At 37.7% G+C, this 20,053-nt stretch overlaps 1 protein-coding gene and 2 long non-coding RNA genes across 5 annotated transcripts in view; 1 reads left to right on the plus strand and 2 right to left on the minus strand.

The window, feature by feature from the left end:
• Window positions 1-1,254: 1,254 nt before the first annotated feature.
• Window positions 1,255-20,018, plus strand: LOC119074906. The gene is made up of 3 exons (XR_005087265.1): window positions 1,255-1,264; window positions 1,884-1,888; window positions 19,881-20,018. It is a non-coding gene; the product is annotated as an uncharacterized LOC119074906 (long non-coding RNA).
• Window positions 9,560-13,826, minus strand: LOC119074904. Its single transcript, XR_005087263.1, has 2 exons — window positions 13,161-13,826; window positions 9,560-12,433 (listed from the first exon to the last, which is right to left on the minus strand). It is a non-coding gene; the product is annotated as an uncharacterized LOC119074904 (long non-coding RNA).
• LOC119074885 (flotillin-2) overlaps window positions 16,241-20,053 on the minus strand; it is a 148,560-nt gene continuing 144,747 nt past the window's right edge. For 2 of the 3 annotated variants that reach the window (XM_037181227.1, XM_037181226.1), the window contains exons 4-6: window positions 17,972-18,324; window positions 17,504-17,902; window positions 16,241-17,051 (exon numbers count right to left, since the gene is read on the minus strand). In XM_037181227.1, coding sequence (XP_037037122.1) covers window positions 16,860-17,051; window positions 17,504-17,902; window positions 17,972-18,324 — 944 coding nt within the window. In that variant the 3' untranslated portion in view covers window positions 16,241-16,859. Of the gene's footprint in view, window positions 17,052-17,503; window positions 17,903-17,971; window positions 18,325-18,507; window positions 18,985-20,053 lie in introns of those variants that run through there. The other variant, XM_037181228.1, reaches the window with a different exon arrangement.

Below are 20,053 nucleotides of genomic sequence, written 5' to 3' on the forward strand. Positions count from 1 at the left end.
TAGTCATGCAGTCGTCGTTTCCCATTATTTTGTAAGAACAGGATTCATTTTACAAAATATTAGAGTGGTGAAGAAAGGACGAGAAGAAACGCGGACTTCCTGAAGAAAGGTGTGTTCTTGAAAAAACGTCGATTTTCAGAGCAATGACAAATTTTGTTAATAGCAATGAACCCTTTGCAAATTTGTATCCAACATTTGGGCGGAAAAATATTCGTTTTTTGATCGTTCTTAAACAGGAAGGAATTTTATTTCCAAAAATTTCCAAAATCTCACAAATTTCACAAAAATTCTTAAAATTTCCAAATTTTGTTTTCTGTTAGATCTCATTCAGTTAAGTAATCAGTTACCAAATAATCAACTTGTCATTTAGCAAATACCATCCAAAATGTCCAGTTTCGAGGCCACTTTCATAATATGACGAACAAATGAATAATGACAAACTTTTAAGCGTGCAGTCAGTAGCCTCAAGAGTGACTCAAACGTCCTCGAAAAAAAAATCACTAAATAATCGCCAAATAATCCTCGAAACAATCACGAAATATATTTTATCTGTCTAGAACGATAATCGCGAGCTTATCCCTCTAGGGAGTTTTTGTTTATCTCGATATATCTGTTCTCGACAGATAATATATATTATGCACCTGTTGCCAAGATTGGTATTTTGACGTGTAGGACATTATTGCCCTAGCCGAAGGCGTGGGTCATAATGCCTACACGTCAAAATAACAGGCTGGCAATAGGTGCATATCTTATTTTATCGCATACGCGGTGTGATTCCCCGAAAAAATTATTCACCTAGGATATATAAACAAACATTATACTTCTGTAAATTGTCAAAGTGTCATTCGTATATCTTGTTGTCTCGTTTTCGCTTATGCGATAAAAAAGAATATGCACGTATGACAAGCCGTCTCGGCAAGCCTCGACCGCTTGTTCATACGTGTATAATATTTATTATCTGTCGAGAACACATATATCGAGATAAACAAAAACTCCCTAGAGGGATAAGCTCGAGATTATCGTTCTAGACAGATAAAATCCTTTGCATAACTCGGGATAAATATGAAAAGTCTCGTTTTCGTGTGTTTATTGACCTCGGATCAACAAAATTCACACGAAAACTCTACTTTTCATATTTTTATCTCTAGTAATGTAAAATATTATTCTTTTTTTTGCTTCAAGTTTTTCCTCAAAGTCCAAATTAACGTATTACACCACTATGGTAACCAAAGAAGTTATTTGGAGCTTATAGCTTGTAAAATACGTCAAAGAATTGAAAAATCAAATTTCGTGTTATTATTGACCTGAGCTTCGCCTCTTATCAACAAACTTTAGACGAAAATCGTCAGCTTCCATGCTAAAAAAAATAATTCGCGTAGAAAATCTTCTTTTAAAAAAATAGCGTCACACAAATGGTAGATGATTCTGGAGATCAAATTTCCAAAGATTCCTTTTTCCCTTATCTTGTTGATCAAATAAATAAAAAAGTAATTGGGGAGATGTGTAATTTTTGTAAAGACATTTTTTACGTGAAGTCAGTTTCTTGAGCGTGGAAGCTGAAAGCGTCACCTCGAGCGATATCATTTATTTTAGAAGTCCGTCAGGTCGCGTAACTTTGAACAATATTTACCTCCTTCTCAGTTGAACATGTAAGAGCGACAAGGAGAAAAAAAGTGTTTAAATTTTCGATGCTGTTCAAAGTTACGCGAGTAGACTAGAAACGAAAGACGACATAATCGACAACTTATCAAACATCATAAGATTCTCGCTTTATTCATCTGCGACATCTGTTATCATTTCTCTTCTTATATATAGACTGTTATGATCAGGACGAGAAACCCGAAGACTAGTTATTATATATTGCCTTGGGGTACTTGTCAAAGTATTTGTTTCACTTTCAACGTGGTACGTTGAGAGCGCGAGGACAGAAAACCAGTTTATTTTAACTTGCCTTGGGGTACTTGTCAAAATATCTTCTTCTCTTTCATCATAACACTCTATAGAGTGTTGTGATCGAAGCGAGAAGACCGAAGACTAGTTAATTGTTAACTTGCCTTGGGGTACTTGTCAAAGTATTTGCTTCTCTTCTAACATGTTATGATGCGAGCGAGAGGACCGAAGTTTATTACAACTTGCCTTGGGAAACTTGTCAAAATATTTCTTTCTCTTTCATCATAACACTCTATTAGTCATGTGTGTTGACAGAGTATTTTAAGGAATGAAGTGCACCCACTATTCGAGATATATATTTACTTCCTATTTCCATTACAGACGCCTCCGAATATTTATTACATTCATGCTAGGAGCAGAGCTGTGCCTATATCCTATCTGCGTTCAGATAAATTCCGCTAATCAATTTTTTATTGTGTTGCGACATTGAATTTTCCAGAAATGGCTGAATTTATCTTTTCTGTTTAAAAAAAAACGTAGAAAATTGAGATTAAAAACTCTTATAGCAGGAAGCTATCACTGAGCATCTCGCAAATGCTGATAATGTTCACATTTTTTAACTTGTTGGTTTCATACAGTTCGTATTGAGAACTAATAACACTGTGTACTCTGCACACAAACATTTCAAAGTTGTCCAACGAAATGGGAACACGGCTAAATTTTACTATAATTTCGTTTGCATTATTCGGGTTTTCCATCATCAATGTAAGCTTTGCGTATGCACCGAAAATTGATAATAGTCTGAGTGAAAAATTGGAGCGGGATGGTTACGCCAATATTTTGGTGTCAATGAAAGAAGGAACCAGAGACCTGTTGAATGATTTAGCACAGGTATCGTTTGCCTCACGCAGAGAACGTTCGCAAGCGGTATACGATGCGCTCACCGCTCGTGCTAGAAATTCGCAAAGTCGCACGTTGACGTGGTTATCAGAACCGGCAGTTTCACAAAATTTTAAGTACGGAAAATTGCACAGCCTATGGATCACGAATCAGATTGGGATTGAGTTTGCCAGTCGGGAGCTCATTGAGATATTGGCATCGATGGACGAAATTTCCAGAATACAAGAAGACGAAACTGAGGAATTGATTCATCCTGTCGATAGTTACAGTGCAGACGCAAACTCAATAAAGGTCGTTCATCAATGGGGAATTGCCGAAATTCAAGCACCCCAAGTCTGGGCATCAGAAAATGCAGGTGCTGGCATAACGATAGCAAGTATTGATACGGGAGTTCGTCCGACACATGTCATATTGCGTGATAATTATGTGAACGATACCCATTCCTGGTACGATCCTTACGATGAAACTGAACTTGCGCACGATAATCACGGGCACGGCACTCATACCGTTGGAATAGTACTTGGTTTAAATGGTTTTGGAGTGGCACCAGAGGCGAAATGGATTGCATGTAAGGGGTTGAGCGATAGTGGTACAGGATCTGCGGTTAACCTCATACGTTGCGGTGAATTTTTGATCTGTCCAACAACCTTCAATGGCACGGATGCCGACTGCTCAAGAACTCCTCACGCTGTTTCGAACAGTTGGGGCGGAGCCGGTGGTAGAACACTTTATGATGATATGATAGCAGCTTGGCATGCTGCAGGAATTATACCGGTCTTTTCTGCTGGAAATAATGGTCCCAATTGTGGTACCGTTGGAACTCCAGGCGATCGTGACGTGATTGGCGTTGGTTCTACAACAAGCGATAACACAAGATCGTCATTTAGTTCAGTTGGTCCGAGTAGTTTCAACACAATGAAACCGGACATTTCGGCCCCCGGTTCAACGATAATGTCTGCTGACAATCGGTTTGATAATACTTATACTATCCGGAGTGGTACAAGCATGGCTGCACCTCATGTCGTTGGAGCTGTTGCACTGTTGTTGAGCAAAAATCCGGAACTTTCGTATGTGCAAGTCAAACAGTTACTACAATCATACGCCGATCGTGATTTACAATTTGCCGGCTCGACTTGCAATTACATCGATGACAATGCTTTCCCTAATCATCACCTCGGTTATGGCCGTATGAACATCAGAAGATCCATAGCGGCATTGAATTAGTTGGTCATTGGAAATCAAAATAAAATTGTTAAAAGTTTTTGGTTTGCTGATCATTTTTGTTCTATATATATTTAGCTTCATCATCTCTCGGTTCCTCTTCACCACTCTCTCAATAATGTGCACAGCTAAAATTAAGAAATTGATGACCGCTACCCCACAGAAAATGTTGTTTTGACTCAAGCCATTAGAAAAAATTGTTACACATTTTTCAGAGATTAACTCGACGAGTTAAAATTCGAGAAGCTGACTTTTCGCCATTTAGAAGCTGTTTTCAACTACTTGACTAACCTAACTAACCTGATAGACCTGAAATTATTTTTCTAATCAATATTTTCCACTAATCAATTTTTTATTGTGTTGCGACATTGAATTTTCCAAAAATGGCTGAATTTATCTTTTCGTAGTAAATTGAGATTAAAACTCTTATAACTGGAAGCTAGCACTTGAAAAGATGCACGCAAATGCTGATAACGTACACATTTTTTACAGTCCGTGCTGAGATCTAAAACACTTTGCACACAAACATTTCAAAGTTGTCCAACGAAATGGGAACACGGCTAAATTTTACTATAATTTCGCTAGCATTAGTCGGGTGTTCTATCATCAATGGAAGCTTCGCGTATGCACCGAAAATTGATAATGGTCTGAGTGAAAAACTGGAACGGGATGGTTATGCCAATATTTTGGTGTCAATGAAAGAAGGAACCAGAGACCTGTTGAATGATTTAGCACAGGTCTCATTTGCGTCACGCAGAGAACGTTCGCAGGCGGTATACGATGCGCTCACTGCTCGGGCTAGAAATTCGCAAAGTCGCACGTTGACGTGGTTAGCAGAACCGGCTATTTCGCAAACTTTCAAGTACGGAAAATTGCACAGCCTATGGATCACGAACCAGATTGGCATTGAGTTTGCCAGTCGGGAGCTCATTGAGAAATTGGCATCGATGGACGAAATTTCCAGAATACAAGAAGACGAAACGGAGGAATTGATTCATCCTGTCGATAGTTACAGTGCAGACGCAAACTCAATAAAGGTCGTTCATCAATGGGGAATTGCCGAAATTCAAGCACCACAAGTCTGGGCATCAGAAAATGCAGGTGCTGGCATAACGATAGCAAGTATTGATACGGGAGTTCGTCCGACACATGTCATATTACGTGATAATTATGTGAACGATACTCATTCCTGGTACGATCCGTACGATGAAACCGAACTTGCACACGACAACCACGGACACGGCTCTCATATCGTTGGAACAATGATCGGAGTAAATGGTTTTGGAGTGGCCCCAGAGGCGAAATGGATTGCATGTAAAGGATTGAGGGATACTGGTACAGGATCTTCGGTAAGCCTAATGCGTTGCGGTGAATTTTTGATCTGTCCAACAACCTTCAATGGCACGGATGCTGACTGCTCAAGAACTCCTCACGCCGTTTCCAACAGTTGGGGCGGAGCCGGTGGTAGAACACTTTATGATGATATGATAGCAGCTTGGCATGCTGCAGGAATTATACCGGTCTTTTCTGTTGGAAATAATGGTCCTAATTGTGGTACCGTTGGATCTCCAGGCGATCGTGACGTGATTGGCGTTGGTTCTACAGCAAACGATAACACAAGATCGTCATTTAGTTCAGTTGGTCCGAGTAGTTTTAACACAATGAAACCGGACATTTCGGCCCCCGGCTCTACGATAATGTCTGCTGACCATCGTTTTGACAACACGTACAGCATCAGGAGTGGTACAAATATGGCTGCGCCTCATGTCGTTGGAGCTGTTGCACTGTTGTTGAGCAAAAATCCGGATCTTTCGTATGTGCAAATCAAACACTTACTTCAATCATACGCCGATCGTGATTTACAATTTGCCGGCTCGACTTGCAATTATATCGATGACAATGCTTTCCCTAATCATCACCTCGGTTATGGCCGTATGAACATCAGAAGATCCATAGCGGCATTGAATTAGTTGGATTTCAATAGATCTTAGTCTATTGGTCATTGGAAATAAAATTGTTAAACGTTTTTGATTTGCTGATCATTTTTTCTATATACATTTAGGTTAATCATCTCTCGGTTCTTCTTCACCACTCTCAACGTAATTTAATAATATTCCATAAAGCTTGCGCTGATGAAACGAAATTTTTAAAAACAACATGCCACTAAATCACACTATTGGGTAGAGGGGTCAAAATAGGAGTAACGATAGAACATGAAGAATGAAATTTCAAAATACAATTTTCATTAAAATCTCGAAAATGTAACTTGTTTTGGACGACATTTTAGAGCCTTTCTATTCTACTGCTGAAGTATAACTACTGGACTGTCTTTTCAAACATTTTATACTACAAGCGGTTCGCAAGAGTTTGAACGAAAGACGAAATAATCAATGAATGTTGACGTTCATTGGAAATAATCAAATACTATTGGATCCTCGCTGACATAAGTCATATATTTTTGGATGTTTGTCCACTTCCACTTGCACTTCTGTCTTAATTTAGAGTCTCTAAATTGGAACATGGAGTGTTTAGATTAAAATAAAAAAAATGTTTCAACGTCTTTTGATAAGTTCATCAGTCAAGGAACCTGTCCCAAACATAATGTGGAACCGAGTCTTCTTACCGCAATCTTACTAATCTAAACGACGCACTGCAAGAATAACGTTTTCATGCCTTGGGAAAAAATTACAGAGTTTTTCTCGTCTCTTTGCTTGAAAAGTTAAACACGTATCCGTTGTGGACGATAGATCTTATATTAGGCACTTTCGTTTGTCGTTCTCACGTCGTTCGGCCTAAGACTCGTAAAATAACCGTCCACATCGGATATGTAAACAACTATTGCAATGATCTAACAAATTTTTGAACAGAGTATACTTTTAGGATTTTAGGAATGAAGTGCGCAGACCCTGAAGAGACAACAAACCATTAAGTGTGCATGAGTGCGAAGAAACAGAGATATTTCAAGTTATCTCCTCGCTATCATAAGTTGAATATTATTTCCAAAGCTAGTGAGTGCATTTAATTCCACAAAGCACTCTATGAGAATGTATAGTCTGTCTACATCATATCGTTACAGCGTCCAGATAAATTAATCAGTTTCAATTGTCTTGCGACATCGAATTTCCCAAAAATGTCTGAATTTTATCTTTTCTGTTTCACAAAACGTATGACTTAATTGAGATTAGACACGTGCGCCGGCCAATTTCGTTAGTCTCACAATATTTAAGTCGTGAGAAAACAAGCTTTGCGTCGAAACAGTTTTAGTGCGGTCCCGCTAAAGTATGATTTTCAAAAAAAATAAATAGAAAAGATGAAAGCGTGTGATAGACATGTATCTCATTCGATGGCGACAGTATCTTCATAAAACATTTTACAATCGAAGTTATCTCAACTGTGATTTCCTTTGCAAAATTTTAATGTGATGCCGGCGCACGGGTCTTTTTGAGATTAACATTTCTTATAGCCTGAAACACTTGAAAAGATGCAAGCAATTGCTGATAACGTACACATTGTTTAAATTTTACTTGATTGTTTCATTAAGTCCGTATTGAGATCTAAGACACTCTGCACACAAACGTTTCAAGTTGTTCAGCAAAATGGGAACACGGCTAAATTTTAATATAATTTTGTTTGCATTAATCGGGTTTTCCATCATCAATGGAAGCTTTGCGTATGCACCGAAAATTGATAATGGTCTGAGTGAAAAATTGGAACGGGATGGTTATGCCAATATTTTGGTGTCAATGAGAGAAGGAACCAGAGACCTGTTGAATGATTTAGCACAGGTCTCATTTGCCTCACGCAGAGAACGTTCGCAGGCGGTATACGATGCGCTCACTGCTCGGGCTAGAAATTCGCAAAGTCGCATGTTGACCTGGTTAGCAGAACCGGCTGTTTCACAAAATTTTAAGTACGGAAAATTGCACAGCCTATGGATCACGAATCAGATTGGCATTGAGTTTGCCAGTCGGGAGCTCATTGAGATAATGGCATCGATGGACGAAATTTCCAGAATACAAGAAGACGAAACTGAGGAACTGATTCATCCTGTCGATAGTTACAGTGCAGACGCAAACTCAATAAACGTCGTTAATCAATGGGGAGTTTCCGAAATTCAAGCACCACAAGTCTGGGCATCAGAAAATGCAGGTGCTGGCATAACGATAGCAAGTATTGATACAGGAGTTCGGCCGACGCATGTCATATTGCGTGATAATTATGTGAACGATACCCATTCCTGGTACGATCCGTACGATGAAAGCGAAGTTGCACACGACAGAAACGGGCACGGCACTCACACCGTTGGAACAGTACTGGGTGTGAATGGTTTTGGAGTAGCACCAGAAGCGAAATGGATTGCTTGTAAAGGATTGAGTGATTCTGGTTCTGGATCTTCCGTAAACCTCATACGTTGTGGTGAATTTTTGATCTGTCCTACAACCTATAACGGCACGGATGCTGACTGCTCAAGAACTCCTCACGCCGTTTGCAACAGCTGGGGCGGAGTCGGTGGTAGAACAATTTATGATGATATGATAGCAGCTTGGCATGTTGCTGGAATTATACCAGTCTTTTCTGCTGGAAACAATGGTCCGAATTGTAGTACTATTGGCAGTCCAGGCGATCGTGATGTGATTGGTGTAGGTTCCACAACAAGCGATAACACAAAATCGTCATTTAGTTCAGTTGGTCCGAGTAGTTTTAACACAATGAAACCGGACATTTCGGCCCCCGGCTCTACGATAATGTCTGCTGACCATCGTTTTGACAACACGTATAGCATCAAGAGTGGTACTAGTATGGCTGCACCTCATGTCGTTGGAGCTGTTGCACTGTTGTTGAGCAAAAATCCGGATCTTTCGTATATGCAAATCAAACAGTTACTTCAATCATACGCCGATCGTGATTTACAATTTGCCGGCTCGACTTGCAATTACATCGATGACAATGCTTTCCCTAATCATCACTTCGGTTATGGTCGAATGAACATCAGGAGATCCATAGCGGCACTGAATTAAATTTGGGAGATTTTAGGCAGAAGAGGAGAAAGTTAAATAATTTTTGTTTATTGGAACTAAAAATAAAATTTCTAACAGTTTGTGGTTTGCTGATCGTTTGTTCTATATCCACTAACATCTTCTTTATCAGGTTCTCTTGGTCCTCTTGGTTCTTCTTCACCACTGAAATCTCTGCAAATGAGCACGACTAACATGATTTATAAAAACGTCAAATGTTCCGTTTTCCGTAAAGCTTATGCTAAAATGAAACGACGACTTCTATCTACATTGTCAAACTTTGTGACAGCTTCATCACACACTGTTCACGAAATACCAACTTCGGTGCTTAGTTGAAATTTCATAGAAATTTCATTGATTCAATAGAGTTGTTGGTGTGCAAAAGGTATAGTGTTAAAAGAGTAGTGACTGTTGCCATGAAAGACGTATTTTTTCTCAGATTGAAACAGTCAGTGTCGAGTGTCTTGCTATAAAACATCTACGTTATGCCTTACAAACGCAAGTTTCAATTTGAATAGAACAATCAACACTCATTATTACAGACAATATAAATTTATTCACTCAATCAATCATTGAATTTCATCCATTTAAATTTAACATTTTAGAGTTCTTGTTTTTAGTTTGTTTAAATTTTATAATATTTCGGTTCCACTTGCTCGAATATCTTCGCTTTGAGAATTCAGAAACACAAGGCGGATCCTTTTGTTGATTTTAATTCTTTTTTTTATCTTTTTTGTTACGTCTTAATCTTACTTCATTTAAACATTTTAAACAAATGTACAGTAAAAAAATCTAGAAGACGAGGCTGATTCAATGTCCTCACAATGAACACATGGAACGAACCTCTTGATCTACAAATATTTTTTTCTATGATTTTTAAATTGGTTCTCAAAATTTGTAGATGTTGGATTTTCTATTTATATTTTCTTTTCAGGCTTGAATACATTTCTTTTTCTCTTTAAATTTTATTTTTTAACTAAAACACAGAAAGCAATTTTTACTTTTTTTATATAAATGCGACTTTAAATGTTTTAATTTAGGATGAGACAGCACATTAAAGATTTTCTTTGTGTTAAAATTTACACATGAATGCGAAAAATTGTTTATGTACAACAGTGCGAAGTAGAAGTAGTGCGTCTTTGCTTATTTACACACTAGTGCGTAAAAGTGACATTTCTGAAATATGAGGATCTCACTGCTGTACATAAAAACTTTAGTCCTAAATTGTATGTTCACTGAAATTTTGTGTCAACGTTGACCTCGCCTCCGGTTAACAATTTCCACATCTTTGTGCAAGATTTCCATAATAGAACCTGTTAGGAAAATACCTATTTGTGCAAAAAAAAGGTGAAACTTTCAGTGTGTATCGGAAATATTGGGTCGATTGAGTTTGATGACCATATGAAACGGATGGACAATACGTGTGGAAAAGGCTATTCCGATAAATAACGAACTGTTTTGGTTTAATGATTACTTGAACTGAAATATCGTTGTATTCGAATTAAATACGGAAATTAAACACTTCGAAATTTAAATTTTCCTGACTGCATTGTATACACAGTGAATTGCATTTCCCATTCCTAAATTGTGTTGTTGTTGTTCACCTTCGGCCACAGCATTCAATCTCGAAAGGAAATCTCTGATCTTCTTTCAGTGGCTCAACATTCATATTTTTCAAATGACTAATTCAATCGATAAAACGATTTTGTGTAATCAATGCTATAAAAATCTGTGACTGATTAATGGCATTGAAAGTTTCACCTATAATTCAGAAGGTAAAATCGAAATCCATCTAAATAATTTTTTAATCTTACAGGTGACTTCGAAATAGGTGACGTATTTCTTTCAGCTGTTCCACTCATACAAACTAAAATATGATGTTACGGCTTAAAACGGTTTTACCATTGCCGCGTGCATGCGTGTACTGTACATTGTTCCAGTATTAGCACATTTGTTTGTATGAGTGGATCAGCTGAAAAACAGCTGAAACAAAATACATTCCTTATTTGAAAGTCAGAACCCAACTCCCAACATATTTCCAAAAAAAGGTGAAAGGGTGATAGTACAGGGTGGAAAGAGATAATTGATTCCCGATACACAGCACTGAAAATTATAATTACATTTGACTAAAGGTGTACACGAACCCTATCTGTGTTCGATGATAAGCGTGAATGCGAAAAACACAAAACTGAACAAACAGACAAAGATGCTAGAAATTTTAATTGGATTGAAGTCTTCAATTTGAAGATTTTTACATAAATTTCTACTTCTTAAGAAATTGGTGTGTTGATTTTTGAAAGTTTTTCTAAAATAAAAATTAGTTTCTCTTACTGGAGTCGGATTAAATATCTCTTACAAAAATTTCCTTACAATTTTAGATTTTGAATTTTTCTATTTTTGAACACAGTTTTGACTTTAAAAAGATAAAAATATATTTAAAAAAAAAATTTGAAATGCCTTTAAGTATATAGATGTGACAAGTACTTGGTTAGTATTTACCTAATTCACATCGTAAGTATACACACTGGAAACTACTTTCGCAGCGAAAAGTAACGCTTGTAAATTTTCACTTTCGCAATACAGTCAGAGGCAGTGAAACTTCAGCATGAATTTGACTCAGCTGTTTATCATATGATCCACACACAAAAGCAAAACTGTCTGTACTTGTTTTTACGGTTGAAGCTTCTTCACCCACGCGCGTGGTAGTGGTAAAACCGTATAAAGACGTGTAAACAGTTTGTGTGGACCAGCTGAAAAGCATTTGAAGCAAATTCAGTCTGAAATTTCACTGTCTCTAACTAAACCTCTAATTGCGAGTGGATTATTTTTTGGTTCCCTTCAATTTCCAAATTTTTCCTGAATTCTTTACAGTAAGATTCAAAATTAAGGCTACATACTTTTATGCGTTGGTTTCATCTGGCTGTTTCGTTGTTTTCGTTCATATCTCTCTGATAACGAATTGTCAAATTTCTAAAAAATTTCATCCACAACCTGATCAATATTTGTATGAAATCGTGTGCGTTCGGCCAGTTTTGGAATTTTGTTTACAAACCTATTGAATGAGAACATGTCAAAACTCATCAATGTGATCAAATCGTTCAGTTTTTGGAACTGAATGAAAAATCTGAGCTCCGCCTGAACGTGATATTCCGTTATACGCGGAGATATATTCCGACTAGTCGACTCCCGTGGCGCTACGCGCCACATCGCCGCCTAGCAAGCTACCCCGAAAAACACCTAATCCCGTCAAACACCTAATCCCGTCAAACACCTAATCCCGTCAAACGCCTAATCCCGTCAAACACCTAATCCCGTCAAACACCTAATCCCGTCAAACACCTAATCCCGTCAAACACCTAATCCCGTCAAACACCTAATCCCGTCAAACACCTAATGCCGTCAAACACCTAACCCCTTATGACGTCAAATACTTCATAGTTTCTGCATTTTCATGTTGTTTATCTCAGTTTTTAGTTGTTTTTATCTCCATTTGAAATCTCCATTTTTAAATTTTTAATCTCTGATGTTATCTTCTTTTCTGAAATTGTTATCTCAACTTTTTAATATGTTTTATCTCCATTCCATACATTTATTATTTCCATATCTAGTTATAATATCTCCAGAACCAATTTTTTACCTTTCTATGACAAACCAACAATAATACAATTTATTAAAGGGTGAATTCAGTTGCCGTCTATAATTTGGTTCTGTAAATTGAAATTTTTTATAACAAAAATTACACAGACTAATTATTAGACGTTGCGAAAGAAAAAAAAATAACTCCTAAGTTAGCGACACCGTTCCGGCGCCCGGCTCGCATTGCGGCACTCCGCTTCGCTCCGGGGCAATGGGCCGGATCGCTCGGCGTGTTAAACCGCTTTTTATGTACAAAGAAAATTGGTAATCATTTCGTAAAAAGATGAATTCTGTAGGGACGAACAAAACTCCGTTACGTTACATTTCATAAAATGATGAGCTCCCTAGGAGCCAACAAAACGCCTTTACGCCTTTAGTTAGGAATTAAGTTGAGTTGAGATCTCAACTGAAGATCAGTAAATTTTGGAATTGAATTAAGATTGAGACCTAATCTCGTCAAAGATTTAATTCCGTGAAACACTCAATCGCGTCAAACACCTAATCCCGTGAAACTCCTAATCCCGTTAAACACCCAATCGCGTCAAACACCTAATCCCGTATCCCGTGAAACATCTAATCTCGTCAAACATGTAAATAATTGAAACACCTAATCCAGTCAAACACATGATCCCGTCAAACACTTAATCCTGTCAAACACATAATACCATGAAACACCTAATCCCGTGAAACACCTAATCCCGTCAAACACATAATACCATGAAACACCTAATCCCGTGAAACACCTAATCCCGCCAAACACATAATTCCGTCAAACACATAATTGAAACAGCTAATTCCCAATTCCCGACTTTTTCATTAATGCCGCCGTCTTCTACTCTCAAAACTCTAAGACTTTGCCGAAGAAACCAATATTCCATCTCCCATAGTTCCAGAGATAATTCCAAAAACCTAATTGAAACACCCGATTCTAACTTCCCGACTTTTTTACTTTTCCGGCCTATTCTACTCCCAAAACTCTAAGACTTTGCCGAAGAAACCAATCTTCCATCTGCCACAACTCCCGAGATAAGTCTAAAATCTGATAGTGCCCAAATTTTTCCACTTTTTGCGCACACTCACCTATTCGATTCCCAAAACTCTAAGACCTTGCCGAAGAAACCAATCTTCCAAGTCTAAAAACTGATAGTGCCCAAATTTTTACAGTTTTTGTGCATACTCACATATTCTACTCCCAAAACTCTAAGACTTTGCCAAAGAAACCAATCTTCCATCTGCCACAACTCCCGAGATAAGTCTAAAAACTGATAGTGCCCAAATTTTTACAGTTTTTGTGCATACTCACATATTCTACTCCCAAAACTCTAAGACTTTGCCGAAGAAACCAATCTTCCATCTGCCACAACTCCCGAGATAAGTCTAAAAACTGATGGTGCCCAAATTTTTCCACTTTTTGCGCACACTCACCTATTCTATTCCCAAAACTCTAAGACTTTGCCGAAGAAACCAATCTTCCATCTGCCACAACTCCCGAGATAAGTCTAAAAACTGATAGTGCCCAAATTTTTACAGTTTTTGTGCATACTCACATATTCTACTCCCAAAACTCTAAGACTTTGCCGAAGAAACCAATCTTCCATCTGCCACAACTCCCGAGATAAGTCTAAAAACTGATGGTGCCCAAATTTTTCCACTTTTTGCGCACACTCACCTATTCTATTCCCAAAACTCTAAGACTTTGCCGAAGAAACCAATCTTCCATCTGCCACAACTCCCGAGATAAGTCTAAAAACTGATAGTGCCCAAATTTTTACAGTTTTTGTGCATACTCACATATTCTACTCCCAAAACTCTAAGACTTTGCCGAAGAAACCAATCTTCCATCTGCCACAACTCCCGAGATAAGTCTAAAATCTGATAGTTCCCAAATTTTTACAGTTTTTGTGCATACTCACATATTCTACTCCCAAAACTCTAAGACTTTGCCGAAGAAACCAATCTTCCATCTGCCACAACTCCCGAAATAAGTCTAAAAACTGATAGTGCCCAAATTTTTCCACTTTTTGCGCACACTCACCTATTCTATTCCCAAAACTCTAAGACTTTGCCGAAGAAACAAATCTTCCATCTGCCACAACTCCCGAGATAAGTCTAAAAACTGATAGTGCCCAAATTTTTACAGTTTTTGTGCATACTCACATATTCTACTCCCAAAACTCTAAGACTTTGCCGAAGAAACCAATCTTCCATCTGCCACAGTTCTCGAGATAAGTCTAAAAACTGATAGTGCCCAAATTTTTCCACTTTTTGCGCACACTCACCTATTCTATTCCCAAAACTCTAAGACTTTGGCGAAGAAACAAATCTTCCATCTGCCACAACTCCCGAGATAAGTCTAAAAACTGATAGTGCCCAAATTTTTCCACTTTTTGCGCACACTCACCTATTCTATTCCCAAAACTCTAAGACTTTGCCGAAGAAACCAATCTTCCATCTGCCACAGTTCCCGAGATAAGTCTAAAAACTGATAGTGCCCAAATTTTTCCACTTTTTGCGCACACTCACCTATTCTATTCCCAAAACTCTAAGACTTTGCCAATAAAAAATTTGACCCAAAAAAATTTCAAATTTTCCCACAAAAAAAAATTCCACACTCATCACACAGATGTCGCACCAAATTTGCCAAATTTTTTTGGCTGGGGTTTTTATTTGCGATTTTTTCACGCTGGGAATTTGTGACCGACAAATAGATAAACAGATAAGCAGACATACATTGGGCGTTTATAATTGTTAATATTTAATGAACATAATTTATCAACGGATCTGAACCAGCAAATGATGTAAGAAAGTAGCAGTAATATGAGCGTAAATAGTCAAAGTTGATTCAGAGTTCATTCAATTCTGAATTCCGAGATAAATTCATAACTGTGACGTCAGAACAATGACCGCCAGCGTCACTATTTCCATTAGGAAGCTACCGATAAGCGAATATTTAGGTTTTACTAGTGAGTTCAAACCAAATTTTGTCTGGGACCTCACCTTAGAGTAATTATACCTAGAGAGGAATTTTCGAACAAAATTACGTAAAATATGTGGTCGCAACATGAAATACGAAATGTTTATTGGGAAATGTTTGCCCTCTTAATTAGAAGGGCAAATTGTACTGTCAAAAGCGTTGCGTATTGGTGTAAAATTATACAAACTAATGTTGGGACCACATTTCGTCGTACAAATTTCCTCTCTAGGTTTTATTAATAATAACTCTTAGGTCCTCACACCCTTTTCCCATCAGACTCATACTTCCCATGTCAGAGTCATTGCGGTTTTTCCGCCAATTTCTACACCGCACGAAATTTACAGTGCCGCACTTACAATCTCCGCAGTACAAATTGACTGACCATGTTCACTTTTAATTGTCACTTATATTGCGGAGATGCTTTTGCGAAGATCGCAAAAGTATAGAATTTTGAAGTGAAGCCAATATAATTCCGTTAACCATGCATTCAGTTTTGAATCAAAGGCACACTTACGATGTGAATTCATTTATTTTATGATGTGAAGTGAATGTTTTTATTCTTTTACATTTACGTTTTATTCTTAGGTTGCAATTGTTTTTTTGCTGTTGCTGCTGAAATCGAACATTTTGAAATTTATACGAAAACCAATCGACATAAATTAATTATACATAACGGTGAGTAGGTCACAATGTAAAATAATTGTTAATTTTTTTTTTGGTTTGTTTCTCTCTTCGTCTGTCAAATAATTTAAGATTTATGTACAAAAAATTCTGACTAATTTTGATGACCAAATACATTTATGACCGAAGAATATGACAATTTAACTCTACAAAACTTATTGGATGGATCAATGACTTGTAATATCGTACAAAGGAAAAAGAGTCAGTAAATTTGTAAATTGATGAACACAAAAATAGAAAAATGTTGAAAAAATTTATTGAATATTCTTGACGGGTGCCCCCCTTGTAGCAGGAAAAAATATATTTTCGTTTTATAAAAAATATATTTTTGTTTTCTTATATTTTTTTGTCCATTTAATTTTTTCATCTATTTTTTAAATTATTTCTTTTTTACTTTTTTCTCATTTTATTCAAGTAATATTTCTTAGAAGATTGTTAAGCCATAATATCAGGAGTAAAGCAATTCATTGTTTTAAGTAAATGAACGAAAAAAAACGAAAAAAAATATTTTTTTTCTCGTAAAACAAAATTCAACGTAATGATTACGCCTTGGCGCTGACAGTAGCACCAGGTAATTTGGATAGCACTTTCGACAAATCCACACCAGTCAAAGCGTTTATAGCTGGTGGTAGTTGACCTACAAGGCGTGCCACGTCTCCGGTGCAATTGTCACTGCCGCCAATCAAAACGATTTCGTCAGTTTTGGCGAGTGGTGCAGATATTTCGGCAGCAATCTGAAAATCGATGAGAAACAAAATTTAGATACGTTTAATGTAGAAAGAATTGTAGTAAACTAGTGTCACTTAGAGTGAGTGAGCTTGCACTAAAAGACACGAGAGTTTTAAAAAAGTTCATTGCCATTTGATCCAGCTGCCAACACATTGAGAGTGAGCATGTTGCAGCAAAGATGAAACAAAACTTTGAACATGGATTTATCCCTCTTCTAGTTCTCCCACTGGCCCTTCGGATTGAGCGAATCTCAATCTATGCCTCTTAGAGAGGAAGAGCTGTTAAGCTTTCGGGCAGGTAAGCTCGTATAATCTAAAGAAGATCTTATTTCGGTAAGGTTGAACGACTCATTGGCCCTTCGGACGATGTACGCGAAAAATTTCGAAAGTCCAGAAGAATTGAAATAAGATGCACAAGTAGCTCAGTAGAGCCAGTCCGGGCCGAAAAAAAAACTCACCTTTGGTAATGCGTCCAGAACAATATTCATAATAGCTGCGTCACCGTACTGTTTGTAAACAGCCGCCTTCATTCGCATTTTCTCGGCCTCTGCCTTGCCAACGACCTCAATAGCCGATGCTTCAGCGGCACCGATTTTCTTAATGCGTTCGGCTTCGGCCATGGCAACCGCAACCGTCTGAGTGCGTTTACCTTCGGCAATCAATTGAACTCGATAATTTTCCGCATCAGCCGGCAATCTGACCGTTGCCTTCAGTTCACGTTCCTTTCGTTCGACTTCTTGCGATTCGATTTCGATTTGTTTGCGACGTTCGACAATGTCGATTTGGATTTCTTCGTTACGGATTCTTTGACGAATTTTAGCCGCTTGTAACTCATAAGCGAGTTGTGATTCGGCTTTCTGCAAAAGGAAAAATGAAAATGTTGAGAAAACTGCTTCCAAGAAGCACTGGCAATGTAATGAACAAACCGCCGTGTTTATCTCTTGATCAAAATGAGCTTTCTGTAATTTGAACATGCGAGCGTTGTCTTCAATTTTGGTGTCAGTTGAGTATTTGACATCCATTGCACTTTTTTCGCATTCGGCTTCACGAATTCCAGCGTCACGGTTAGCTTCGGCCACACCCGTATCAGCGTCACGTTTAACACTCGCCGTTTGCGATTTTCCCAATGATGCCAAATACTGAACATCGTCGTAGACATCTTTGATGGTAAATGACAGAATCTCGATGCCCATACGGCCAACATCAGGAGCGGCGACTTCGCGTACTAAAGCTGCAAATTGGTCGCGATCTTTGTACACCTCTTCGACAGTAAGAGTTCCTGAAAGACGAGGTCTCCGATTAGAAACAAAAATTTAACGAATTTCCATTCAAGCTTGGACTGTAAACCCTAACAGTTCATGTCCTAAAAATTGACCAATTCGGCGCTCAGACAATTTTTAGACGAATAGTCCTTTCGATGACATTGCTAAAAATGTAGCAGAATGCTTTGGGTAGACAATACCTCTTGACCACAGCGTAGGTTAACCCAATCATTAGGCAAGTTTGAAACGTTCCAATCCATAGCATCTCCATTGTACTCGAAAAAAAAAACTATTTGTTTTCACGGACGTGCAAATAATGCAATCAGCTGACAATCGCTACTATCAAATCGATTTCATTGAATGAAAACGTTTGAATTGAGGTCACTGCTAAAAATAATTGTCTTAATGACAAAGCAACGAGTCAAGCAGCAATTCAAAGTCAACTTCTATTAGAATTAATTGGAGATTTAAAATTTGTGTTCGACTCATACAGCACATCTTTGTCCATTAATTTAAATTTAAGAAAAAAATATTCTGCGACGTTCACATTGTTTAATAGAACTTTTGAATATTAAATCCTGTTGACCCGTTCTTGCCGTTAAGACTAATGAACGAATAAATAGCAAAAGAATGTTTTATACAACCATTTCAAACGAGATATTGAGAATGACTGATTCGCTTCATAAATGCAGATATGTACATGGGTTAAATGCTCGTTCCACTACAGTGATTGTTGTTGTAAAAAAAGTTACTTTTAATTCCATTGCGGTGGACTCGAACGATAACGTTCGAAGTGCGATAACACTATTTGCATTTGATTTAATTTTGGAAGCAAAAAAACAGACGTAAGAAGATAGGTATGTGGTTCACTACAGAATGAAAGAAAAACGTTTTCTTCGTTCCGGTTAAAACTAAATAGATTTTAGGTAGCCAACATGTTTGCCTGTTTAGAACGGTTCGTACATTTCTTTACCAAGTAAGTGACATCGGTGCTGTGGTACAGAAGTTTACGTTCTAAGAAACCTTATAAGTAGCTAAATGCAGTCATGACGCAAAACATTCAAGATTTAGGAACAGAAATATGACATAAGAAACTTAGTAACTCTTATCACCCCTCTCTGTGCACGCTAATTGACCCAATTCACCACTCTACAACAAAATGCAATTCTCATAGTTCTACCCTACGATGAAAGTAGATTATCATAATCAGAAAATAGACAGCCTTCAACCCTGACCGTGAGTATAACTGAAATATTCATTCACATTGAAAACGAAAGCTTCTTTGAGAAAGCACACTAAAAAATCTACTTCGAATTTATATTACGTTAAAAATGATAATTGAGGTCATGACGAGGGTCACGACATAACGGTGTTTAGGCATTACTGTGGCGACGGTATTTCGTTGGTATATTTAGCAAACGAAATTATTCTTCATCCGTGTGAATTGAACCCTATTTTCTTCACTCAAATGCGATGAGAAGTTGGCGTTTTGTTGACGTTATCTCTGATGACAGTTTAGGTGAGAAATTTTGTATTTTCTCACCCATTGTTTCTTTCATGGGGTGAACATGAGTTGTTTGTAACTGTCTCTTTGTTTTGGTTTTGTAAAATGGTGAAGCAAATTGATCTTTGTTTTGTGGATAAAAACGGTTACTGACGCCACGCACGGATGAAAAATTATGTGTGCACCTCGGGAAGAAGTAGAAAATTCCAATAAGTTCGTGTCTGTGTAACCAATTCACCCAT

This window comes from Bradysia coprophila, unplaced genomic scaffold (assembly GCF_014529535.1).
Source record: "Bradysia coprophila strain Holo2 unplaced genomic scaffold, BU_Bcop_v1 contig_151, whole genome shotgun sequence".
In the NCBI taxonomy this organism is placed as follows: domain Eukaryota; kingdom Metazoa; phylum Arthropoda; class Insecta; order Diptera; family Sciaridae; genus Bradysia; species Bradysia coprophila.